This window comes from Sorex araneus, chromosome 1 (genome assembly GCF_027595985.1).
Source record: "Sorex araneus isolate mSorAra2 chromosome 1, mSorAra2.pri, whole genome shotgun sequence".
In the NCBI taxonomy this organism is placed as follows: Eukaryota; Metazoa; Chordata; class Mammalia; order Eulipotyphla; family Soricidae; genus Sorex; species Sorex araneus.
In genome coordinates this window covers 291,950,920-291,978,402 of record NC_073302.1, presented here as the reverse complement: position 1 = coordinate 291,978,402, position 27,483 = coordinate 291,950,920, and the positions used below count along the sequence as shown (strand labels likewise).

Sequence of the window (27,483 nt, the reverse complement as noted above, 5' to 3'; positions counted from 1 at the left end):
GCCTGATTCCACTTAAAATAAACTGAACGGACTTAGCAACCGTGGACTGCACAGCCTTCCCGGGGAGTCAGGGGGGCAGCGGCTGGGGGCGAGTCACCTGTCAGTGAATGACGGGGTCTGCAGCGTGCATGCAGGAACCGCTCTCCACGGGGCGAGCCTGGAAATCCCACTGGGCCCACAGGAGCTCCGCTGCACTGTCCCACCGGGCGACACCTGTGCCCACGCACGCGTGCCCTGTGGGCAGGGTGGGCTCACGCGGACTGCTAATCACGTGACTGGAGGAAAGCACGCCGTGGGGACCTAGCTCGAGACTGGCCCTGCCAGCCACTGGAATCACGTTCTTCAGTGGAAAGCACCTTTGAAAGCCCTCCTGAGAGTCCTTCACTGTATCACTGTCATCCCGTTGCTCATCGACTGCTCATGTGAGCACCAGTAGCATCTCTGTTCATCCCTGTCGCGTGCTAGTATAGCCCAGTGGTGTCTGCTCGCTCCAGGAACATGACGAGCACGTTATTGTTACTGTTTTAGGTGAATCAAGTACGTTGCCGGGCTCTGCCGTGCAGGTGGGATATCCTCGGCAGCTAGCCAGGCTCCCTGAGAGGGACAGAAAGTGAGTAGGGAGTGTCTTAGGATGCGTCGCAGGGCCGCAGAAGCGGCTGTGGGGTCCAGGAATACGTTCACTCGCACATGAAGCTCGGCCTGAGCGTGTGGGAAGGGACCTGGAGTGTGAAGGTGGTTGGGTTGTGGGGGTTTTTGGCTGCAGGGGCTGGGTCCCACCCCACTCTGGGGCACCCTGAGTGGAAACAGCCTGGCGTGGAGCCCGGTAGCACAGTTACGGGGCCTCATTTCACGCTCCCTCCGGGAGAAGCAGCCGTGAGTTCTGGACGGCGCCGGCAGGAGGTGGCTTATGGGCGAGACCCCGGGTGGCCAGAGAGTTCTTAAGATTTTGAATTTAGGGGCTGGAGAAATAGTACAGCGGGGAGGGCGTTTGCCTTGCACGCGGCCGACCTGGGTTCGATTCCCAGCATCCCATATGGTCCCCTGAGCACTACCAGGGGTAATTCCTGAGTTCAAAGTCAGGAGTAACCCCTGTGCATTGCCAGGTGACCCAAAAAGAAAAAAAAAAAAAAGAAAAAAAAAGATTTTGAATTTTTTGGAATACTGATTTATTTGTTAGGGGTAGGGGCTCATCCCCAGCAGTGTCCGGGGCTCGCTCTCAGCGGTGCTCACTCCATGCTGGGCACCAAGGCCCGGCCTTTTGCCTGGAATGTGGGTGCATACCGCCCACTTCCACGCCCGCCCACTGAGCTTTCCAGCCCCTTGGCTTGGCTTTTCTTTTTTAGATTGGCGGTGGGGTTGGACCCCACTGGCGGTGCACAGGGCTTACTCCTCTCTCTGTGCTCAGGGACCACTCTGGGTCGGGGTCGGGGGACCCAATTGAAGTAAGCTGTGTGCAAGGAAAGCGCCTAAGCACCGTGCTAGCTCTCGGCCTGCTGCTTCGAAGGAATATTCCCGTCCTGTGGACCAAGGCCCATAGGGAGGCTCCTGGGTCCCCCACCCCCCAAAATAACCCTTCCGTGGTAATATCCACTTTTGTCTTTCCCTGGGGCTGAGCACACTGGAAGAACTGTGACGAAATACTCCTGAAGCCTTCCGAATCCCAAAATGTTTAGCAAAATATATATAGTCGTAGTTGTCCTCGAAAATGGTCAGGTAACATTCCGAGGCTCCCTCGGGGAAGACACACGCGGGTCCCATTAAATCACCTCCCAGCCCGAGTCACCTTCTCTCGAAGCAAGTGGGAGACCCAAACTACCAAAGCAAAAAGGAACTAAGTGCACTGTGTTTCGTCTGCTCCTGAGCCCTGGCTGGAAGCGCTCAGTACCACTGGCTCTATGCACAGGGATCCCTCTGGGCAGGGCTCGGGGCTCAGGGGATTAAACCCACACCCCCTATATGCCAGGCAGCTGCCCTGCCCACTGTACTCTCTCTCTGGCCCCGAACAAAGTAAACGCTTCACTCATTTTGTGGCTGGACGGCGCCAGTGCCCACAGGCTGCTGGACGCCGAGGCCTATTTCTCAATGCCTGTGAGTTCAGCTGAAGCCGAGGGGAGCAGCGGCAGCCGTTACTCAGGGTGTTTCCGCAAACACAATTCTCCCCGAGCGGCTGGGGCCAGGGGGTGGGTGTGAAAACCTGCTCCAGGGTTATGGGTTCACCAACTCTCCGCCCAACCCCCGTCCGTGTTTTGCTATATAACTTGTTTTTCTCTCCACCGACTCGAACCCCGGCATCCCAGCACCCGAACACGACAGGAGCCGGGCCGGCGAGAGGGCCCAGGTGCAACCCTGCCCCCAATTAGACGGGCAGTTTCCCAGACGGTGGTTGCCTGCCATTCCCTCACCCCTTGGCACCACGAAGAGTGACCCACGTACCCCCTGGTGCTCAGGGGTTACTCCTAGCTCTGTGCTCAGGAGTCACCCTACTGAGCGCAGGGGACCATATGGGTTGTCAGGGATCAAATCGGGGTTGGCCACCTGCAAAGCAAACGCCCTTCCCACCACACTACTGCTCTCGGCCCCACAACGGTGGAGGGTTTTTAACATAAATTTTACGTTCTTAAAATTTTTACCATGTACTTTATTTTGTTGATGCTATTGTTAATGGAATTATTGAATAATGCAATTATTTTACTGCCCATTGCAGGAGAACCAAAATATGATTTTTCCTCCCTCCAATGCCAGAGACCAGACCCAGAGTGTTTCTACCAATATATACAATCTGTGTATATAAGTTACATACACAAACTTAGATTTTTTTCCCTATATGCACCCTTGTTTAATTTATTGATTTATTTTATTTTTATTTTGTGGTGCCAGGTAAAGAATTCAAGAGCTCACACATGCACGGCAAGTGGTGTACCATGAAGCTACAGTGCCGCTCGAAACTTACTATCTGGAATAGTTTCTTGATTGATTTCTTGGGACTTTTCCTATTCAAGTGATCTACAAATAAGTGCTGCTATTGTTGTTATTCTTTTGGTAATTTGCCTCAATTGTAGTTGGTTTTCTAGGGAGGAAGCACACATTTCATTTCTTTTTTTCTACTTTTCTGTTTTGGGTCATACCAACAGTGCTCAGGGCTTCCTCCTGTCTCTGCACTCAGGAGCTTGGGGGACCATATGGGATGCTGGGGATCAAACTCAGGTTGGCCACATGCTAAGCAAGTGCCCCACCTGCTACCGTATCTCCTCAGCTCCCATTTAAGGCGTGGTGTAAAGTGTCTTTAGTAATGAATGCTTCAGCAATTAGCATATAGAACAAATCACACACAAAAAAAATCTAAAAATAATCAGGAGACTCCTCCTAATTCATGAATTAGTAGTATCAAGAAATGAGATTGGGGGCTGGAGCAATAGCACAGCAGGTAGGGCGTTTGCCTTGTACTCGGCCGACCCGGGTTCGAATCCCAGCATCCCATATGGTCCCCTGAGCACTGCCAGGGGTAATTCCTGAGTGCAGAGCCAGGAATAACCCCTGTGCATCGCCGGGTGTGACCCAAAAAGCAAAAAAAGAAAAAAAAAAAGAAATGAGATTAATCTTGTTCAGGACCCATCAGAATGAAAGTGAAGCCTTCTGTCACGGATACTATTCAAGGAGCGGAAGCTGTCCAGAACAAAAGAAATGTCGCACCACAGTAACTTTTATACTTCAAGCACATCTCAACATCTTAAGGAACTGCCCCAAATCTTTAGCATAGTTGTTTTAAAAAAATGGTTCTATACAACTCCTGGATAGGGGGAGAGCATGGGGAGGGTAGGTGTGCAGATCAATCCTACTGGTTGTTTTACAAAACAGCATGGGTATACAAAATCTGATTGGTTGCTCTTACATATGATGTAGCCAATCAGAGACGAGAAACGGTGAAGGGAGGTGATACCTGTACAAACACTGATCACTGCAAAGGAGTTGGGAGGGGCAGCTGTGAGGACCAAGAAGGAGCAGCCTGGGCCTGGGATGGCAGAGAAGAGCAGGGCAGGAGCAATGAGAGAGACCAACACAAGCTGTACAGTAGGCGCCGCCCCATGAGAGAGCCGGAACTCGGAATGCAAGGGGGTGGGGTGCTCACCTCACACACGGCCCACAAGAAGCTGGAAGTGGCCGGCCCCACTGCAAGGCTATCGTGACTGGGTTATAACTGAAGCTGCTCTTCCATATAACTGAGGCAAAGCACTACTTGCCAATAGCAAAAGGGAAAGGAACCAGGAAGTGGATCAGAAGAGCTGAGCCCAGGACCCCTCAGTGGGAAATCACGCGCATTTGCCATCCCCACCAGCCCTTCTCAAGACAGACGGGACTGGAGCTGGCAAACAGGCACGTGTGGCTTCCACACGGAAAGAGAACTCCCAGAGCCGGGCGGCTGGGGGAGAGGAGGGACCGTTAGGACAATGATGGCTGGAAGGGATCGCAGTGAGTGGGAGATGTGTGCTGAAGGTTGGCTTCTCGGTATCTGTATCATAAATCATAGTGCCCCAAAGGGGAGACAGACAGACAGACAGAGGCAGAGAGAGGCAGAGAGAGACAGACGGAGAGGAAGAGAGAAGAAAGTGCCTATCATAGAGGCAGGCTGGAGGGGGCGGGGTGGCAGGAGGGACAAGGGGGACATTGGTGGTGGGAAATGCACACTGGTAGAGGAATGGGTGTTGGAACATTGCGTGACTGAAACCCGGTCAGGAAAGCTTTGTAACTATATTTCACGGTGATTCAATAAAGAATAATTTTTTTAGGGGGCTGGAATGATAGCACAGCGGGTAGGGTGTTTGCCTTGCACACGGCTGACCCGGGTTCCATTCCCAACATCTCATATGGTTCCCCGAGCACTGCCAGGGGTAATTCCTGAGTGCAGAGCCAGCAGTGACCCCTGAGCATCGCTGGGTGTGACCCAAAAAGCAAATAATAATAATAATAATAATAATATTTTTTGAAAAAAGGAAGAGAGAATTCGAGAGAGACAGCAGTGAGTCCCAGAAGACAGCAGCTCTCCAGAGATCTCTCCGGACCATGTACCAAGCCAATTCCACCGCGGCACCTCAGATGGAGCAGGTGTCCCCTTCCTGCCCACTCCAGATGAAACCCCGGTGACCACGAGCTTCCAGAAGCAAAACCCAGGTACACAGGTCCCAGGACTAAGACTCCAGTCTGCATGGCGGAGCATAGACGAGCCGTCTCTTCCCGTCTCCCCGCCAGCTTGGGGTCCTGGCTGTCACACCCACGATCTGCCTCTGGGTGCCACCTCAGCACATCAATGGCCTTGATCCAGAGACTCCCAGATGAATCTCAAAATGGATTAGCTCCCAACAGAGATGTCTCTGGACCCCAACCATTCACAACTTTAGAATCCAGAAGCACACGGCTGCAAAAGCAGCCACGCAACCTCTCATGATATCCATGATAGGCAACAGTAAATAAATTACCTGGCACCTGGCCCCGGCAGGCAGGCTTGAATGGTGGTGGGAAAATCTGAAATAACGGTGGTGGGAAGGTGTAACGGTGGTGGGACTGGTGTTGAAATATTGAATGTAATCAATGAATGTGAACAAACTTATTCAGATAAAATTAAAAAAGGAGATAGAGAGAATTCTCAGAACAACGGGCAGGGTAGGGCGAGAACTCACGGAGAAGGTGGGGCCACTGCCGGAGGCTCGGACAGTGTGGACGCCATCGTGCAGCTTGATGGAGAGTTCCCACTCGGCCGTGCGCGGCTTCAGGATGGGCACCCTGTGGGAGAAGGAAAGGGACAGTCAGCACCGCCCCCGGCCCCTCTGGGGTGAGCTGACCACGGGTGGCACGGAGTATGCAGGGGGGCCCCCCCAAGCAGGAGCTATTTCAGACCCCCACGGAGAGGTTCAACACAGACCCAGCAGCCGCAACACAGGCTCAGGAACAAAATCCAACAGAGGAGGCCCAGAGAGAGAGCGCACAGGCAGGAGGCCACGGGCAGTCCCTGAGCACCCACAGGGCGCCCCAAACTCTCCAGAGTGTCCCCTACAGGCCCCCAGGCCTGACCAGCTGAGCTCCGGCAGCCCTTCAGGAATGGCCCCCAGTGCAATATGGATTTCGCTGCCACTGACAGGCCACGGTTCAGGCCTTTCCGCTGTCTGGCAACAGCGCATCCTTCTCTCCTGACTTTCTCTTTGCTGTGTTGCTGTCACCATCACTGTGGTCACGAACGCACCCGTCCTCGCAGAATTACCCCGGGTCTCTTGACTTCGCTGTTTGTATGGGTAAGAGCAGGCCACGGCGATGCCAGCCGTAACACACAGACCCTGGATGGGATCCATAGTCCCAGCGCCAGGAAGAACGGGCCAAGCAACTGGTGCAAGTATTCTGGGGAGTGGGGCTGGGATTTGGGCCACACCCAGCAGGGCTCAGGGGTGTCAGGGATGGAACCGGGGTCAGCCATACACAAGGGGGACATTCTTCACCCCTGAACTGTCTCTCCAGCCTCGACAGGCATTTGTATAACAGAAATATTTCTCAGAACGCTTCACATGACAGAAATTTAATGGTCACTGAATTCACCTAAGTTAAGTCTTGCACGTTCGTGGTACTTAAAGTTGGGGAGTGACATCTGCTAAACACACAGCACGCAGACTCCGGCTGAATCACGGCCCTGAGAACAACAGCAGTTTAAATCCTGCAAACTGCAAACGGATTCTCCGCTAAGTCCACTCATAAGCGTCGAGGAGTGCACATCCATGAGAACCACAATTACGAGCGATTCACGGCTGCCACGGTCTCTGATGGAGGATGAATACAAGCACGCGCGTACCTGGGCCCACCAATGTGTCTTCTGAGAAGAAATGGCTTAAATGCTAGAGAAGTGGAAAGTTAAAGATGCAAATGTGTTAACCAGCAGCTAAGAAAGCGGAACTAATGCCAGGTGTCCAGGGGGGCACTCACTGATCACTGCAAGCCCACCTGGATGGATCTCCCCGGGGGCCACGTTTCCAGGCTCAGGCCCCTCAAAAGCACGCCCCCTCCTGCTCCGTGGTTTTCTACTTCACACTGGTCAAACGGTAACTTACCTACCTACCTACCTACCATTCAAGTTCCTTAAACAGTATGATGCTCAGCCGGGCAAGAGGACGGGGGCTAGTAAGGTGCCAGCACTGAACACAGCTGACCCCAATTCCAGCCAGGGATCCTCCTGGTTCCCTGAGTACCACAGGGGTAGCCCCTGAGAACCGCAGGGCGTGCCTCCCCCTGACACACATGCAGAGACACACAAATGAATCCCGGAACTGAGCGGTTCTTGGCAGAAATGCCTCTGGACTTAGCATCAGGTCACCTTTGCCGGGCCACCCCAGAGGGATGGGAGCAGGTACTGTCCCTCCGCCTGCTCCCTGGGGATCCTGGCGGCCGCCATCTTCCAGAATTCACTGGAAAATCCGGGTACGGGCCAGCAGTTGACGACACACGCCAGGCCTCACGGGACAGGGGAGGAGCCGGTCCTTGCCCTCCCCCGACCCATGAGGACACTGAGATGCTGCCCACGAAGGCCCCCGGCTGCTTATTAAGCTCCGTAACGGTCATGATCCCAGAGACATGCAAACAAATCTCGGAACTGAGCGACCCTTGGTAGAAATCTCTCTGGACCTGATCATTAAAATTTTAGAATTCCAAGATCGCACAGCTGCGCGACAACATATGCTATTTATAACCATGATCATTCATCATCATCGCATTGATCACCGATTTTCTCGAGCGGTTTCAGTAATGTCTCCATTCATCCTAGCCCTGAGATTTTAGCAGCCTCTCTTTACTCGTCCTTCCCAACGGTGCCGCATTGGAGGCTCTTTCAGGGTCAGGGGAATGAGACCCATCATTGTTACTGGTTTTGGCATATGAATACACCACGGGGAGCTTGCCAGGCTCTCCCGTGTGTGTGTGTGTGATATATATACATATATATATAACAATTTGTCTAATGTTGAAGCTTTTCAGCAGGTCTGAGTATTGGGGGTAAATTCCAAATAATAATGATGGGACTAGAGTTTAAATATTAAATATAATCAAAGTAGAGAGTAAAGTGGAAATTATCTGCCGCACAGACAGAGGTAGGGGTGGGATGGGGGTATACTGGGGTTTTTGGTGGTGGAAAATGTGCACTGGTGAAGGGATGGGTGTTTGATCACTATACGACCAAGACTCAAACATGAAAGCTTTGTAACGGTTCTCACGGTGATTCAATAAATAAATTAAAAAAATTAAAAAGAATAAAGATCCCATTCTTGGCGTCCAGTTTGATTTCCGATTCTGTTTTGACTGACAGCTGGCTGGCTGGTTTAGAGGCTGACGAGGGTTGGCCCTGAAATGACGTCACACATCAAAGCACATCAGGAAAACTCAGCACACACACACACACACACACACACACACACACACACACACACACACACACACACACACACACACACACACACACACACACACAGTGACTGCAGAGCGGGGCTCTGGGGAACCGCCCGCCAGCCTCACGGCTTCAGAGCTTCCTGATCTTGCACCCAGCCCCTAACTGCATGTTTCTAAGGACTTCCCGCCCGCTAACACCCTACCTGCTGCAGGCCCCGGGCCAGTCAGCGTTCGCTCGGCAATGGGGTGCTTAGTAATCAGGGTCTGGACATTTCCGGGAACCTAAAGCTCCCGCTGCCTTAGCGGACTGGGGTCCAGCGTACAGAACACCCCTGGCCAACTCCGGGCAGCCAGGGGCATCCTGGCCTGGTGGTCTCGGAGGTGTGGAAGGGCCCAGGGCCAACCGCCAGGTGTCAGCTTCCTCATTCACCCCCGAAGCGCCAGGGGCAGTGAAAGGGGCGGGCAGGGCTCGGGAGCACCACACACAAGCAGGGCTGCCCGGGAGTGGGACCCTGCAAGTCCTGTTAACTAATCCTACGCCTGGGGCCCAAGAGATCTGGGAGGTGCTACTCGCCAGCCCAAATTCAGCCATGTGGTTCCCTGAGCCCGCCCGGAGTGAGCCCTGAGCACAGAGCCAGGAATAGGCCCCAAGCACCGCCAGGTATGGTCCCCAAACCAAAAATTAAATAATACCCACTCTCGCCCCCACTCGAGGCCGTAATTCTCGTCTCCTCCTCGCCCCCACCCCGCCCCAGCACCTTAAGGAGACATTCCTCCCACTCTGCCTCTGAAAACCATTCGACCATCCAAGAAGGCCACCTCGGGCTCCTCCGCTGTCCCACCAGCCCCCCCCCTGCCCCCGGCAGCAGGAGCCTCCCGGAACCCACTGCCTGGCTCAGGCTCCTGCTCACCCCACCCAGGGCAGCCATGTCGCCTGGGAGCCCCACCCAGCGCTGTGACGAGCCTCTGCTCCCAGAAGGGCCCCGAGGCGGTGGGCCTCCACTGCTGACCCCCCCCCCCGTCCAGAACGCACTTCCCCAGCCTCCATCTGGATCCTTCTCAGTTCCGTCAGGGTGGCACCCGGGGTGGGGGTGGCGCCCAACGCTGAGGTCTGGGCTGCCCCGTCCCCCTCCAGCGTCACCCCGCAGTCCTGCAGTGCCAGAGACCCGGCATGCAGCAGAGGCGCGGGTGAGGGGCAGGCGTGAGCCCAGCCCAGAAGTGTCCCCGCCAAGCCTCCTGCAGGTCTCTCTGATGCGGACAAAGGGGACGAGCCAGTGGCAGTGAGGAAGGAGGCCTCCTATGCGGGAGAGCCCTCGGGTCGGACCACCGTGGAATCGGCTTTCAAGGGCACGCACGGGCAAGACCCACCAGGAACCCCGGCTCTACGGAGACTCGGAATAGGCTCCGTGACAGAAAAAAAAAAATGATGGGTCCGTGTGCCATAATCAATCCCTCTCTAAGTAGCCATAAACTCCACTGATAAAGGAAGGGAATAAATACACACCCAGGGGGCGCTGGAGTGATAGCACAGCAGGGAAGGCGTTTGCCTTGCACGCTGCCACCCTGGTTCAACTCCCAGCACCCCATATGGTCCCCCGAGCACCACTAGGAGTGATTTCTTTTCTTTTTTTTTTTTTTTGCTTTTAGGGTCACACCCGGCGATGCACAGGGGTCACTCCTGGCTCTGCACTCAGGAATCACCCCTGGCGGTGCTCAGACGCCCTACCCGCTGTGCTATCACTCCAGCCCCTAGGAGTGATTTCTAAGTGCATGAGCCAGGAGTAACCCCTGTGCATCACCAGGTGTGACCCAAAAAGCAAAATGCAAAAAAAAATACACACCCGCCTGAATGCAGAGAGGCTCAATGCCTGTAAAACCACGGAGAGGGCGTCCACACGTGCGCACACGTCTTTGTAAGGAGAACAATAACCATAAGTGGCATTTTTAAACTTTGCGGGGTGGGGGGGGGGTGGAGAACACCCTTTGCATGGCATGTGGAGTCGTCTCAAAGAAGAGTGCTAATGAGCCCTCTTCTGAAGAGAAGAGAGAACCGGCTGGGACTCTCACGCCGTGAAGAGACACGACCCACCGGCCACAGCTGTCTGGCTGCAGCACTTCCAGCACCAACAGCTTCAGGGGTGCAACTTAGTCACCTGGAACGCTGATCAGACCCCGGCCGCAGCTTCCAAAACCAACCCCCCACCACCACCACCCTGCCCCGAAAACACTGGTCAGAAGGAATTCACATAAACAGGTGCTCACAAAGGCGAGGCAAATAATAGCCGTCCCCCAGGCCTGTCCGCCCGGATTACCATCAGCCAGCCAGAATGCATCTGCTCAACAAAACTCCATTTTTCTACTTTTTTATGGCTAAAAAGTGCCCTGTTACAAAGAGTAACGCCAACACGCTGAACTTTGGTATTTGACTCAAAGGACACGCACTGCCCAAAGACAGGACCGTGACGTGGCCTGTCTGAAGGCAGAGTCTGCACACACGGAAGCTAATTAATTGCATCTTGAGTGATCAAGGATGATGAGTCGCCCGAAAGCTGGTCTTCCACTGTGCCCCTTCCCGCCTCAGGAGGGAAATCGTGAGTTAAGACAATGTTAGTGGTCAAAGAATCATTAAGCAATCCTCCATCATAACTTTCACAGTGGGTGCTCTGGAAAATGATCAAGAATAATATGCCGCATTCCATGGCCACGGAGGGGTCAGCCTCTGCATACAAATCTTCGCAGGAAGAAAGAGGCCTTAAGAAAAGTGGACCATTCATCTGCACCAAGTTCAGAGAATTTCCAGCATGGTGAAAAGATATGGTATGCAAGCACGTAGACGTATTCAGTGGGGTTACCCAGACCCAGCTACCCAGGACCCTAGACTACAAAGGCGCCCCCCCATGGCTCATGAATACGTCGAGGAAATGATCAGAAAAGAGAGAGAGTGAGAGATGTTTAGACAGATGGCCCACTTCAAATGCCTGAGACAGGCCATAAGCAATTTTAATGAAACTTTAGATCTCGCCTATGAATTGTTTCTTATTTCCTCCAGATTAAAAAGGGGAAAGAAAAAAAAAACCCGAAGAAGACAAAAATTTAGGAATTTGTTAAAAAAAAGAAAAATCAAACCACTCTTTGCCCATTGGGATAGAGAAGAGTCACAAATACAAGTTTAATTACTGTAATAGAGTCACATAAAATTCCTCCCAGAGCCATCCGCTATGAAAAGGAATATAAAAAAGCATGGAATGAACAGATTAAAGGAATTTTAAACAGAAGTTCACTGCCAAACCAAACAAAAATCTAAGCCTTATTATGGGAAAACTTACAACACACCAACATTCAAGCGCATCGGGCAGACGGGAGATAAAAGCAGGGTTCTCAGAGACCCTTCCAGGCTGAGCACCGGCCCCGGCGGCACGGGAAAACCCTGCCAACATGCGGCGTCCAGCGCGCCCACGGAGAGTAGGAGGCTGTGCAGGACAGAAGGTTCCCCAAGAGTGCTCAGGCTGGGTTAAAGACGCCCCAGGAGCCAAGTCTGGGGTCATTAGCATCACAAATAGGAGCACCAATGAGACCAGCTAGAAATGAATAAAATAGGACTCAAACTCAGATGTATTTTAATACCATGGAAATCCTGCCTTCCTCCTTCCCCAGATAAAGCTCAGGTTCTCTGTTTAAACCTGGGACCTGGCTAGTCGGGGAGGAAAGGAATAAAGGTGAGGGCCCCCCGCCCCCCACAGTTCCTGCTGTCTGCCTGGCCACCAGCAACCACGGCTGGGTGACCTTTACAAGTGACCTAATCTTCCAGTGTCCTGTTTTCCAGCACGACAGAGGCAGCCAGCACCCCGAGCCCACTCGTCGGCTGAAGGAGATCAAAGGTCCAAGTTCCTCAGGCTTCTGAGGCACCGATGCTACGTGTGACTGTCACTGCGGCTGGATTCGGGTGCAATGCAGCCTGTACCCCTTTATTTCTCCAACCCTGTCGTTGAAGCAAAATGGGACCACCCAACTCAGACACAGGGAAATTCCAAATGCAGAGGAATTGCATCATTCCTCTTCCCAGGAAATTCCTGACTTGCCCCAAATTGTTTAACGAGAGATTCATGTTTCACATAAACAAAACTTCAAAAACATGCTTATCATAGCTTCATAAGTTTGGGGGAGGGGGGGCTGTGGGGACCACACCCAGCAGAGCTCTGGCCTGACCCCTTGCTCTGTCAGGGGTCACTCCTGGGAGCACTCAGGGGATCATATATGGTGATGGGCGTCTAACTGGTCCCATGTGCCCCTCCACCTGGAGTGCGGCCCTGGCCCTCGGCGACAAGCTTCTGAGGCTCGTGCATGCTGAGTGGACCATCCTCGTCTCACCACTGGGGGCGGCTCCAGTGGACGAGCCCACGAGAACTCGGCCTGTCTTCTGCCAAGAGCCTTTGGGGTCACGTCTCGTGAGGCTCTTAGGAACCAACCTGCCAGACACATCCTCTGGATACTTGGCTTGGGAAGCAGGGGTGACGTGTGTTGTGGGTCGAGTGTAGGAGCAGAAATACTGGGGCAAATGTCTGTTTCGTTGTGTTAAAGTCACCCTTGTGTTTTCCCATCATGTTTCTACAATGAAACATACATTACACAAAGTCAACATTTCCCGGGCCAGGAAGATGGCGCAGGTGGTGGCCATGAGGACCCAAGCTCCTAGACATGGCCGGGGAGAGAGAGAGAGAGAGAGAGAGAGAGAGAGAGAGAGAAGGAGGGAGGGAGGGAGAGAGAGGGAGGGAGAGAGAGAGAGGGAGGGAGAAAGACAGACAGAGACAGAGACAGAGACAGAGAGAGACAGAGAGACAGAGAGAGAAAGAGAGAGACACAGAGAGAGAGACAGAGAGAGTGCAGAGACCAAGGCACACAGCTGAGCCTGCTTCAACCCCCCCACCCCCAAACACACAGAGATGGGGGCAGCTTTCAGGCAACACCCAGTGTACCCTCCCCCCAACCCCCTGTCGCACTGTAGCACTGTTGTCCCATTGTTCATCGATTTGCTCGAGCGGGCACCAGTAACGTCTCCACTGTGAGACTTGTTGTTACTGTTTTTGGCATATTGAATACGCCATGGGTAGCTTGCCAGGCTCTGCCGTGCGGGCAGAATACTCCAGGTAGCTTGCCGGGCCCTCTGAGAAGGGTGGAAGAATCAAACCTGGGTCAGCCAGTGCAAGGCAAATGCCCTACCCACTGTGCTATCGCTCCGCCGCCCCCCCCCCCCGCACCCGTCACTGTCAGTCACTGTCACTGTTGTCCCGTTGTTCACCGATTTGCTCGTGCGGGCACCACTAACATCTCTCATTGTGAGACTTATTGTTACTGTTTTGGGCATATCCAATACGCCACGGGTACCTTGCCAGGCTCTGCCGTGCGGGTGCAACACTCTCGGTAGCTTGCTGGGCTCTCCGAGAGGGGCGGAGGAATGGAACACGGGTCGGCCGCGTGAAAGGCAAACACCCTACCACTGTGCTATCGCTCCGGCCCACCCCCCTACAAAATAAAAATAATAAAAATGAATTCCTACACTCTCATCAACAGTTGAGTCTACCCCACATTCTTGCCACCGTTTGGTACAGGATTGAGTTCTTTAAATCTTTCTGTTTAAAAGCCTGAAGGAGCAAAAGCAGACCCTGGGCGAACAGGAGGGGTGCAGGGATGATAGGAAAGGGAGACAGCACCCTGGGGCCAGGGGAACGGCCTGGAGCCGCCTGTTAGGGGCAAGGGGTGGCAGGCTTGGTGGGGAGGGAGGAAGGGCAAGAATTCAAATGATCACAGGTTAGGGGAGAAGATTTACTGTTTAACACTGAGACTGGGAGCTTCCCGCCCCACACTGAGCAGAAAAATGGGAGTTGGACGAGGAATACTCAGCATTCATGTCCTTTTTTTTTTTTTTTTTTTTTTTTTGCTTTTTGGGTCACACCCAGCGATGCTCAGGGGTTACTCCTGGCTTTGCACTCAGGAATTACTCCTGGCAGTGCTCAGGGGACCATATGGGATGCCGGGGATCGAACCCGGGTCGGCCGCATGCAAGGCAAACGCCCTACCCGCTGTGCTATCGCTCCGGCCTCTCATGTCCTTTTTTTCTTAAAAAAGGAAACTGTATTGTTTTTTTGTAGGGGGGCTATACCTGGCTATGGCCAGGGGTCACTTTCAGTGGGGGTGATATACGTGGTGCTGGGGACTGACCCTGGGTCAGCTGTGTGCAAGGCAAGTGCCCTCTCCACAATACTCTCTCTCCAGCCCCATCTGAATTTTCTGAACTACTCAGCAGTCCTGAAAAACTTTCTCTTTTCTTTTTTTCCTTTTTGGGTCATACGTGGCAATCAGCTGGGGTGAGGCGGGGGAGGAGGGTGTTACTCCTGGCTCTGCACTCAGGAATTATTCCCGACAGTACTTGGGGACCCTATGGGATGCTGGGAACCGAACCCGGGTCAACCACGTGCAAGGCAAATGCCCTACCCACTGTACTATTACTCTAGCTCCATTCCAATCCTTATACCTTACTACCCACCCCACCCCTTGGCTTAGAAGTCTGCCAAGGGACAATCTTGAAGTTACATTGCTAAAATAGCAACCTATCTGGGGGTGGGAGTTTGGGGCCACCCTGTGGTGCTTGGGGAAGCATTAGCAGATCCAGGGATGGACCCAGAGTGATGCATGAAGGCAAGACCCTACTATACTATCTCTCCAGCCCAGCATTTGCCTACTTTTTTGCCGTACTACAGAGAATGTTTATTTTCATTTGTCCATTGTTCACTGAAATGCAGTTTATATTAGATAGATGTATAGATGTTTTTCCTGCAATTTTATGTTTTTTTTATTTTATAAATTCCTCGAGCTTTTTCTCTATGAATGAGAACATCCCCTATGATTAGAAATGACTTTATTTCTCTTTCTGTACCCTGGGCTTTTTTTTTTCCTTTCCCATGATATTAGGATCTATATTAGTATAAAGCGGAGTAAAAGGGAGGAATATAAACAACTCTCTTATATCCAGTCTGCAGAAAACACTCATTATTATATTATTCAACTACTTCTTGCCCCACCGCTCCAAATACATTAATCATGCCCCCTGGTATCCTGAGATCACAGAGTTGCTTCATGTATCCAACATATCTTTTCTTTCTCTCTTTCAGATTGCACAATCTCTGTTCCTTCTAAATCTGTTGATTCTTTCTTCTAGATGACAATATCCTCCTTCTAGATGTCAGGGCCCTGGAAAGGTGCAGTGATCAACTCTAGAGATTGTAGGCCAGGCTGGAGTGATAGCACAGCGGGTAGGGCATTTGCCTTGTACACGGCCGACCTGGATTCGATTCCCAGCATCCCATATGGTTCCCTGAGCACCACCAGGGGTGATTCCTGAGTGCAGAGCCAGGAGTAACCCCTGTGCATCACCGCGTGTGACCCAAAAAGCAAAAAAAGAAAAAAACAGAGATTCTAGGCCTCCAGCGCCCTGCATCAGCGGGAGAGGCTGACGCGCGTGTGCGGAAAGTCTCCTTGGGGAAGCCGTGAGCGTCGGTATTTCTGGGCTGACACTCGCCTCACGCTCCTATTTCCTCTTGGGCCCCCGAAACTCACGGGTGTAGCAACTTCAGTCACACGCAGGAAGACCCGCCGTGGAAGGCCCATCGTCGGCTTCCCCAGACGCCTTTTCTCCTGCTACGCGTCACCTTCCACTCCTGAACTGTGTGGCAAGAGGATTTCCACGGGGTGGTGGCGCGGGGCTGGGTGGGGGACAGGCCATCAGCGCCCCTGCAAGCAGAGGCACTGGCTTCTCTGACAGCCCAGGCAGGCCCCCGGACATGACCGCACCCCACCTTTTAGCCTTGGGAAAATCATCCATATGGGAGTGGTTTGGTTTTGGGGCCACCCCGGCTGTGCTCAGGGATCACTCCTAGTGGGACTCGGGTGCCAGGGATGGAACCTTTGGGGCCTCGTGCAAGGCCAGCGCTGACCCCGCTGTCCAATCTCTCCAGCGCCTGTCTGCTTGGTTCGTGCTCAGTGAATCAAAAGCTCCAATCGTTCTCTCGGACACTCGGAGTCGGCTCCAGAGCTAATCCCGTCAGGGTTTCAGTGGAAACCAGAGGTCCTTAACATGTGTCGTGTCTCAAGCCCCAAACACCGTGGTGGGCAGGGAGGACACCGGCTCAGTTTATTCAGAGTCCAGCAGGCTTTCGGGGCTGGGTTCCCGGGAGTCTAGCAAGGAGATCTGGGAACGTCCTGCTTTGACAACCGAGCTTGGGCAGACGCGGCCCGCCAGCAAGGGCAAGGTCAGCTGCGCGTTCTTCACCAGCAGTCTGCATCGTGTGTGTGTGTGTGTGTGGTGTGTGTGTGTGTGTGTGTGTGGTGGTGGTGGTGGTGGTGGTGGGGGTTTCTCCTCCAGATAATACTGGTCTATTATTTTATTATTACTATCACAGATTTTAAATTTTGTCAAGATGCTTTTCCTGTCATTCTGTGAAAGAATCCTGGTCTTTATATACGACGTCTCTGGCTGACCTGGGGAGGGCAGGGAGGCGGGGCTTTGAGCTACCGGGGATATTCCTAGCCATGTTTCCCATTTTGCTCTGTTTTTGAATTTAATCTTCTAGTATTTTGTTAAGGGTACTTTTTTCCCCATTCTTTTTTCTCTAATACTTATCAATCCTTTCCTTCTGTTAATTTTGTCCTTATCTTATCTTCCTTGCCAGGCTCTGCCATGCAGGCAGGATACTCTCGGTAGCTTGCCCGGCTCTCCGAGAGGGACGGAGAAATGGAACCCAGGTCGCCCGCTGGCAAGGCAAACGCCCTAATGTGCTGAAAGTGGAAGATGAGGCCGTTGATTTGCTGGAGGAGGGAGGGCGATGGGTGGGCCATGCTTTGGGGGTCACATGGGGCTGGGGGCAGTTGTGCTTGGAGCAGCATTGCCGGGTCACCGAAGGTGGGATGGAAGAGCATGCCAGCTCGCTAGTGTGTGTGAGAGATGTCATCCTTCAATATGCTTAGAGCTGGAAACTTCAAAACACTGTTTTATCTTTGCTGTCGTTTGCTTCCTTATTTTGTTCTGTGGTTCTGTTTTTTAGTTGATTCTGGCCCCATAAATACAGCTTTTTCAATGATGTAAAGGTTTAAAATTTCTCAAAGCAAGACTATAATAATGAAAAGAATCGCTCCCTTTAATATTTGTACATTATCTTTGTATAAATTCCAACAGTGCTCTCGAATGACGAGTAAAGAACATTAATTTTACAAAAACATTTACTTTAAATGGGGAAACATCAAAGAACATTAATTTCGTTTGAAATTTATCTCAGAGTGCCGAGAGGTGTGCTTTAAAAATTAAGACTAACTGTATGTATATTAAAAATAACATGGCTAATTATAAAGACAATTATTTCTTGTCCATTCCAGTGATTTCTATGAATCCAAAATTCCACAGATGTTATTGCGTATTTTGTTTTCACTGGCAAAAAAATATCTTACATTCTATTCTGTGATTTTGTTTTAACCCTTTGGTTATTTGGAAATAGGTTTATTTCCAAATATTTGTAAATTTCCTTTGTTATTGATTTGTCATTTAATTCACTGGTCCTTGGAGAACACACAATGTATAATTTCCATCCTGCTAAATTCACTAAAATTTATTTTATGGCCTAGAGGATAATGCGGGAGATGAAGTGTCTATCTGGAAAATGGCCTGTGAGCCTCTGAGGAATATATTCTGCTGTTCCCTAGTGGATGTTGTGCCACCAAGACAGTGCAGCTCACGGTGCTGCTGAAACTGCCTCATGACTGATCTGTCCAGCCCACGTCACGGAACAGAATTTTCGAGTCTCCGTCTATTACTGCTCAAGTGCCCGGCCCTTTCAACTGTCTGCCTTGGGCTTCATCTCCCCGGGACGGCTGTTCCGGACAGTGTGTGCTACGTAGTCACAAACGTTTTCTGACGGACTGCCCTCCTGTTAGAAATGTCCCTTCATCTGGGTAACAATGAGTGTCACAAACACTATTTTTTTCCCTCATTTATCCATTACGGATACTACGGAGTGATATTTGCTACCCCCGGCCGCCCCCTTCTGCTCTGGCTGCAATGGCTTCTTTGAATCAACACAGACTGTTAGAGCAAGGGCAGAGACTGATCTGGTGTTCTGGCGTCTCCCCGTGGTGCGAGCGCTTGAACCCAGGGCTTCACACGCGCAAGGCAAGTGCTCCGCCACGAGCTGTATCCCAGGCCCCAATCTGTTTTTTCCATCCATCCTGCCAATATCTGCTATTAATTAGGTGCTTAAACCATCCCCATTGAGTCTAATGACTCATCAGGCAGGGTTTACATCTGTCATTCCGCTTCCTGCCTTCCACATGTCATCTCTCTTTTGTTCTCTGTATTCTTCCACTGCTGACACATTTTGTTTAATGAAATGTAATTTGTCTAGCGTGCCATTTTCATCCCTCTATGTTCATGATTTTTCAAGCTTCACTTTTAGTGCTTATCCCGGGTATTAGAGTGAGCACCTCATCTTTAACCGACAGACTTTGGAGTCATGCTACCTTAACTGTGACAGGGCACAGGAATTTCTTCTAATCTAGCTTTTTTTCCTCCATCCTCATGTGTGCTCATATTGTCCTACAAATCACACCTGGATACACTCTGTGCCCATCAACTTAGAGCTGCCATTGTTGTAACAGACAGCTATCTCTGAAATAAGGAAGGCAAAAATAGCTATAACTTTATATTTCCCAATATAACAATTGTATTTGTTGAGGATGGGCACACACCCAGTAATGCTCGGGGCTTACTCCTGGCTCTGTGCTCAGAGTTCACTCCAGTGGTGCTCAGGGGACCATATGTGATGTCACATGTAGATAGGGCAAGTATAAGGCAAGTGCCCTCAGTCCTAGAACTCTCTCTGCTTTTCCAACACAGTAAACTCTGTTCTTGATTTGATGTGTTTCTAAGTTACTCCTTTCACGTCACCTGAAACTGCCCTCCACATTTCTTGCTGGGAAGGTTGGCTAACAATGTGTCCTCGGGTTTTGCTTACCTGGGAATCTCTCTCTCTCTCTCTCTCTCTCTCTCTCTCTCTCTCTCTCTTCTCTCTCTCTCTCTCTCTCTCTCTCTCTCTCTCTCTCTCTCTCTCTCTCTCTCTCTCTCTCTCTCTCTCTCTCTCTCTCTCTCTCTCTCCTCTCTCTCTCTCTCTCTCTCTCTCTCTCTCTCTCTCTCTCTCTCTCTCTCTCTCTCTCTCTCTCTCTCTCTCTCTCTCTCTCTCTCTCTCCTTGATGCTCAGGGGTTACTCCTGGCTTTGCACTCAGGAATTACTGCTCAGGGGACCATATGGGATGCCAGAGATCGAACTTTGCTCAGCCAAGTGCAAGGCAAACACCCTCCCTGCTGTACTATCACTCTGGCCCCACTTTCTTTTTTTTCTTTTTTTTTTTTTTTTTTGGCTTTTGGGTCACACCCGGCCATGCACAGGGGTTACTCCTGGCTCTGCACTCAGAAATTACTCCTGGCAGTGCTCAGGGGACCATATGGGATGCTGGGATTTGAACCCGGGTCGGCTGCGTGCAAGGCAAACGATTTACCCACTGTGCTATTGCTCCAGTCCCTCCACTTTCATTTTTTAAATTTAAATTTATTTATTTTTTAATTAGTGAGTCACAGTGAGGGTACAGTTACAGATTCACACATTTTCGTGCTTGTTTTTCCCTCATGCAATGTTTGAGAGCCCATCTCTCCACCAGTGTCCATTCTCCACCAATGAATCCAGTATCCCTCCCCCCAGCAATCCCATCCCCCCACCCCACCCCGCCTCTGTGGCAGGGCATTCCAATTTGATATCTCTCTTTCCTTTTGGGTGTTGTGGTCTGCAACAGGGGTATTGAGTGACCATCGTGTTCAGTCTCTAGTCTACTTTCAGCACGCATCTCCCTTCCCGCGCAGGATCTCCAATCACATATTACTTGGTGTTCCTTCTCTATCTGGGATGACTTTCCCCCAGCATGTGAGGCCAGCTTCCAAGCTATGGAGCTAACCTCCTGGTATTATTTACTACTATTCTCCCCACTTTCATTTTTTAAAGGATCCTTTTGCTGGCAACAGAATTTTGTTTCCGGTACTTTAAATATGCCCATCCTTTCTTCTCAGGGCTCCATAGCATCTGATAAGATGTGAGCCCTGAATCTGCTTGAGATCCCCTGACATCGTAAGACATTTTCCCCATACTGCTTTCAAAATTCATTTTGGCTTCTGACAGTTGACCATAATTTTGGTTCCTTTCACCTGGAAAATCCAAATCCTTGTACATGCAGATTAAAGTTTTTTTGCAAATTTGGGACACTCTGAGTCTCGGTTTCCTTTTTGTTCAGTTTGGTTTGATTTGGTTCGAGGGCCACAGCTGGTGGTGCCCAGGGGTTACTCCTGGCTCTGCACTCAGGGATCTCGCCTGGTGGTGCTCAGGGAACCACAGGCAGCACTGGGGATTGAGCCGCTGACAGCCATAATCAAGGCCTTTTCCTCAGACTATGGCTCTGGCCCCCAGGATTCCTTTCCTTATATATATATATATATATATATATAATATATATATATATAATTTTATTTTCTTTCCTAGGCTAACCCAAGTTTCACACAATTTAGCTATGGAGCAAATTTCACTGAAACAATTATTTGGCAAAAAAGATGACAAAGTAGAATTGAAGAATACCCAACTCAAAAGAATCAAGAAGCCTTCCTATCTTCCCTCATCTCTCATTATTCTTTAAGGAAAACGTACACACTGATGAATGAGCGCTAATCAATACAATGTCCATGCTGATCCATTAGAAAAGACTTTTGACCCCTGTCCCGTATACTGCTCCATCCATCATGGGGCTGGAGAGATGTGACAGCAGGAGGTCACTGGTCTCGCAGGCAGCCAGGTTCTACTCCCTGGTCCCCTGAGCACTGCCAGGAGTAAGTCCTGAGTGTAGAGCCAGGACTGACCCTTGAGCATGACTACATGTAAAATAAACAAAAAATAAACAAAAATAAACAAAATAACAAAATAAACAAAATAAACAAAAAATCCACCAGCAAATACATAAGTCATTAGATGCTATCTCTGTATATATACAAAACAGAAAGAAAGCTTTACACTGGGAAAATCAAGCCACGACTTCAAAGATGTATTTTTTTCCATTTGCACAAATTTCATTTTTAAAAAATTTTTATTTATCTCACTAATAAAACCCCTCCAAACCACCTTTAACTCCTTTCGTGAGACAAGGCTAACCATAAATATATAAAAGCACTCCTCTGTTACCTAAAGAAAATCTCTGTACACAGATAAGTTTAGAATCTTAATAATAATCTTTGAATTGTGTAAATAATTCATCTGAGATTCTTTTATGAATATGGCAAGAGTGTGGATTGCGTTTTGATTCAAAAATCATGATTTCACCACCCTACAAAACATATCCAGAGTTCAAAGTATTGGGGATGGGGGGGAGTGGAGCGAGTGGGGGGGGGCGGGTGTCTTGAAACAAAACGCCAACATTTCATGCGACATTAAGCATGTGAAATAAAAGCCTGATTGCCGAGGGGGGCGCGGGCTCCGCTGGTCCCCGAGTGGCAGGTTCAGGAAGGCGCTGCCAGCTGAATAGCCGGATGATATGAAATTAAAATGTTTCACATTGCACAATCCAAAATGAGCCGGGGGAGGCGAGAGGAGAAGAGAGAGAAATCAATTCTCCGGGGGCAGCGGTGAATGGGGAAGGGGCGTGAATAGGGCCTGCCGGTGGGGTGCAGCAGCTGCCAAACACCCCGCGGCCAGCGCGTCACAATAACGCTGATGAGGAGCTGGGGGCTCTCTGGGCACCATCGCAGGGCACAGAGCTCTTCTCCGGCAGCAACGAGGCTGCTCTGGCTTCCGGTCAGCTCTCCGGGCAGAATCAACGCAGCAGGTGTCCAAGTGCGATCCCGAGACACACGTAGAGACAGGTGCGGGCTCCGCTTCACAAAGAAGTCAAAGCGGGCTTATTAAATCATTTCCAAACATTCTAAACAGATAGGAAAGAACGTGAGGCCAACTTAAAGGGCAATAACAAATTCACGTTTACGCCCTTCTTGCCGCTTTCCAAGGAATCCACTGGCTCAGAGGAAAGCAACTTTTGTTTGGTTTTGATTTTTCAAAGCCTTAGCATGGCTATGTATGCCAGTGAATAAATGCCTGAGTTATTATTTTTTATTACACCAAAGTGTCAAGTCATTAAATTGTTAACTTTTTTTTTCTTTTTGGGTCACACTTTGCGATGCACAGGGGTTATTCGTGGCTCATGCACTCAGAAATCACTCCTGGCGGTGCTTGGGTGACCATATGGGAATCGAACCCGGTTGGCCACGTTCAACACAGCTACCCTACCCGCTGTGCTATCACTCCAGCCCCTAACTTTCTTTTCCTTTCCTTTTTTTTTTTGTTGAGGGGGGGTCACACCCATCGATGCTCAGGGGCTCCTCCTGTCTCTGCACTCAGGAATTACTCCTGGCGGTGCTCAGGGGACCATATGGGATGCCAGGATCGAACCCAGGTCAGCGATGTGCAAGGCAAACTCCCTACCCGCTGTGCTATCTCTCCAACCCCTCAAATTGATAACTTTATTGTCATAATAAAAGAGCTTATCGAGGACATGTATGAAACAAGAATGATATCAAAGCCCTGCTTTTTGTCTGAGTGAGTGGCAAGGTGCTAATTTGATGTCCTTTTAATTTCAGAGCAGTGCCTAAGCTTTTTCTCAGGAATCACTTTCACAAGGCTACTTCCTGGGTTTCCCGTTATCTCTGACAATTACAGGGTGTGGGGGTGGGGGCTGAGGGGGGCACACCCAGTGGTGCTCATGGGCTACTCCCCACTCCAGGCTTGAGGGTTACTCCCATCGAGCAGAGCCAGAGACCGAGTCCTATCTCCAAGTCCAATCACTGAGCTTTTCCTCCAGATCTTTCTGTAGTTTGAGGCCACACCCGCAGTGCTCAGGGCTTACTCCTAGCTCTGTGCTCAGGGACCACATGCAGGGCCAGGGACTGAGCCAGGATCAGATGCATACAGGCAAGTGCTTTACCCACTGGACTATCTCTCCAGTCCTATATGTTGTTGTTGTTAATATTATTATTATTACTATTATTATTATTATTCGGCAGAGCCTGGCAAGCTACCCGTGGCATATTTGATATGCCAAAAAACAGTAATAAGTGTCACTATGAAGATGTTACTGGTGCCTGCTCGAACAAATTGATGAGCAACGGAATGACAGTGATACAGTGATTTATTATTATTAAAAACTATTATGACCCTGGTGGTAGCTGTGTCATAACAACATACGCCTTAAAGAGCACGAAACGGTACCCTTAAAACATGCAGTCCTATACACTAATGCTATGCAATAAAAATTACTACTTTTTTGGAAACTAATATGAACAAAAGTTGACAACATACTAGCCAGACCACTTTTACACTTAAAAGCGTCCTCTCTTGAGCATCATATTCTCCATAACCTTGCGACCCCCCTCTGCCACCCACACACGGGGAAGCCTTTTCTGTGACTGTGGCGAGTCCTTGCCACCTACAATCTCTCCCTCCCCACTTGCTCGTGAAGCCCCATATTTTCTGGAACCACTTCTTCCTTTCTTGTTGTTGTTTTTTGTTTTGTTTTGCTTTGCTTTGAGGGCACTCCTGGTGGTACTCGGGGGTCACTTTTCACTCTGCACCCAGGAATCACCGCAGGGGGCTTGGAGCACCATATGGGACACTGGGGGTCTAACAGGGCCGGCGGATCAAACCCAGGCTGGCTGTGCGCAAGGCAAGGGCCCCACCCACCGGTGCCATCGCCCAGCCCATCTTCCCCCATTCTGGACACTTCTGAAAACTGCCCTTGCTGAGGTCTTCTACGACCCCCGCCCCGCCCTCCCACCCATGGTCAGAGTCAAAGGACGACAGTTTTCTCTGTTTGCCACTCGCACGCCCCATCTTACTCTCCGTCGCCCCTGCAGCAGCCTGAAGGCCCAGCACCCTGGCTCCTGCCTCCATCGGAGGCCAGTTCCCGTCATGCATCAGGCTCTTCTCGGCTCAAGCCCCTGCCGCGGTCCAGGTCTCGGGCAAACAGCCCCGCCTCACCTGCAGGGCGGCGCCCTGCATCCGCCACTCTCGGACTGCTTCTTCCTCCGAGTACTCCCACAACTCTCTCCCGCCTGAGCTCAGTCCTTGCACAAAATCCCCTAACCTGGTGATCCTCCTGCCGCCCCTCCCCCTGCCGGTCAGGTTACAACAGCAGCTCCGCGGGCCCGAGCTGACCGACCGCCTTTCCTGTTCCGCATCACCAAAACAGTGCTCACCAGTTAGCACAGAAAATACTCCGCGGGTCTTTTTTGCCAGCCTGCCGCCTGCTTAAGCATAAGTCCCACAGGTGGGGGGTTTTTTGGTGGTGGTTGGCAGTCTGGGCTCGGTGCTCCAGGCCACAGCTGGCAGTGCTGGGGCCGGGATTCGAACCACTGTCTTGACCACTGCAAGTGCCTTCACCTCTGTGCTCTCTCTCCGGAACAGGACTCTGTTTTCCTCCTTCTGTCCCCCACAAATGCTTTCAATTTTCTAACTCAACTCTTTTTTGCCTTTTTGGGTCACACCCGGCGATGCACAGGGGCTACTCCTGGCTCTGCACTCAGGAATTACTCTGGCAGTGCTCAGGGGACTATATGGGATGCTGGGAATCGAACCCGGATCAGCCGTGTGCAAGGCAAACGCCCTACCCGCTGTGCTATTGCTCCAGCCCCTAACTCAACTATTCTGAGGACCAATAGGTGACTTTAAGACATGACTATAGGGGCCAGAGCGATAGGACAGCTGGGAAGGCATTTGCCTTGCATGCAGCCCACCCAGGTTCGATCCCTGGCATCCCATACGGTCCCCTGAGTAATAATTCCTGCATGCAGAGCCAGGAGTAAGCACCTGACATCACTGGGTGTGACCCAAAAACTAAAAGGAAGTAAGTTCTTATTTAATGACTATATTTAATGTCCGTATCTGATTCCATTCTTCAGTAAGGAATGGAAGACTAATACACGCTTAGCCTCGGAAGATGCAGTGAGAACACCCGCGGCCTTCCCGAGCTGCCCTGCTCAGGCCACAGCTCCTTCCAACGGAGTCTGTGTCTTTAGGGAAACGCCTTCGGTCCCAACCACACCTGCAAGGGAGCTCCAAGTCCCCTGCAGCGACTGGAAGGACAGCGCGAGGGAGACGTCCCCTCCCCGCGAATCCGCACACACAGAACTCGATTATTTCAGCACATTTCTTTAGCCTCCCCAAGAAAAACAGCCGTTTCTGGCAGGAACTCAAACTCCGCGGCCCCTCACCCTGCAGCCTCTTCACCTCCCAACACTGGACGTGCGTCGTTGTGACCAGTGTCACCAGTGGGGGCCAGGAGGCTCTGCAGCCAGACAAGCAGCCCGACGGCAAGACTGCGGCTGGGCGGCAGGATGGCGGGGGGCGCGGGGCGGGGGGGCGCCAGGCGCGGGGAGTGTGGGGCGGGGGACACGGGGCGCGGGGGGGCAGGGGTACCCAGGCCAGGCGGAGCCCCGGGAGCCGCAGGCTGCAGCCGGGTCAGACTCAGACCCCGCTCCCTCGCCAAGGCCAGCGGCAATGGGCCAGAGGCCCCGGGGCATCAGCGGGAAGGGCAAGGCCGCGCGGGCACCACTCGGCGTCACCGCGCATGCGTGGGTCTTGCCGCCAACACCTGCAGGGTGATGCGCCCCGCGGAGGAGGAGGAGCCCAGAGGGGAGCACGGGCGACAGCAGAGCGAAGTCACTGATCTGGGACGCAGGAGGCCGGCGAGGGGGCAGGGGAGGCCCGCAGGGAGAGAGCCTCAGAAGGGAAAGCCCGGATCCACCCGGGAATTCCGACCACGACTTCCAGCCTCGTGTCGTGTAAATGGGCATCTCTAGGGCAGACGCATACGCTTAACTGCTCATATTCATCCCTAAATTTCCATTTCGTGACATTTTTGTTTGTTGTCTTTGCTTTGTTTTGGTTCTTGGGTTTTGGGCCACACACTGCGATGTTCAGGGGTTACTCCTGGCTCTGTGCTCAGGAATCACTCCTGGAGGTGCTCGGGGGACTATAAGGGGTGCTGGGGATTGAACCTGGGTCACCGTGTGCAAGGCAAACGTGCTACCCGCTGTTTTATCGCTCCAGATCCACTGACACCTTTTAAATTGTTTTTCAGTTTCACTTGCAAATTGTTTTTCAGGTGTAGCACAGCACCCAAGCAGAAATAACGAATACTAACTCCTTGGACGGGTTCCCCAGGTTCCGGAGCATCTTCCTACCTCTGACAATGCTCAAACGCCATTGGCGGGAAACCCATTTGAACAAAAGCAAAGCAACGCTATTAAAACTGGGCCACAAACCCTCCAAACACTTACCACATACAGGATTGACACCAGTCAGACGCCTGAGTAGTCTGTTGTGATATGATTTGATCAGCAATATCTTCCTGTCCCCCCATTCTGTTCAGTTTGATTTGGGGACCGAACCGGGAAGTGCTGAGAGGCTATTCCTGACTGTGTGCTTCGAAGTGACTCCCAACAGTGCTCAGGGGCTACTCCTGGTTCTGTGCTCCCGAGTGACCCCTGGGAGTGCTCAGAAGGCATGTGCCAGAGTTTTGAAATGCAAGGTACATGCCTTAATCCCAAAACTGCCTCTCTGGCCGTTTCTTTTGTTTTTTTGGGTGGGGTCTGAAGGGGCTTGGGACCCCACCAGGGTCTACTCCTGACTCTGAACTCAGGGGTCCCAGTGTGGGGACGCTGGTGGTGTCCGGACCTAGGGTCACGTGCACACAACACAAGGCCGCCCCCCACCCCCCACACCCCACATTCACTCCGTTTGCAAGAGATATTCCATACCTTGAGTTTTCGTGTCCGTGAAAATGCTGAGCTCTTAACTGCGCTGCCACAAACAGGGACGACGCTATTGCTAATAACTGGTTTCTCTCCGTCTCCGTTAACTTGTGCCCTGAGGGAAAGCAATCAATCACGGA

At 51.4% G+C, this 27,483-nt stretch overlaps 1 protein-coding gene across 1 annotated transcript in view; it reads right to left on the bottom strand.

The window, feature by feature from the left end:
- PCCA (propionyl-CoA carboxylase subunit alpha) overlaps positions 1 to 27,483 on the bottom strand; it is a 275,284-nt gene that overhangs the window by 87,147 nt on the left and 160,654 nt on the right. The window contains exons 18-19 of the mRNA XM_055119924.1: positions 27,350 to 27,458; positions 5,673 to 5,775 (exon numbers count right to left, since the gene is read on the bottom strand). Coding sequence (XP_054975899.1) covers positions 5,673 to 5,775; positions 27,350 to 27,458 — 212 coding nt within the window. The remainder of the gene's footprint in view (positions 1 to 5,672; positions 5,776 to 27,349; positions 27,459 to 27,483) is intronic.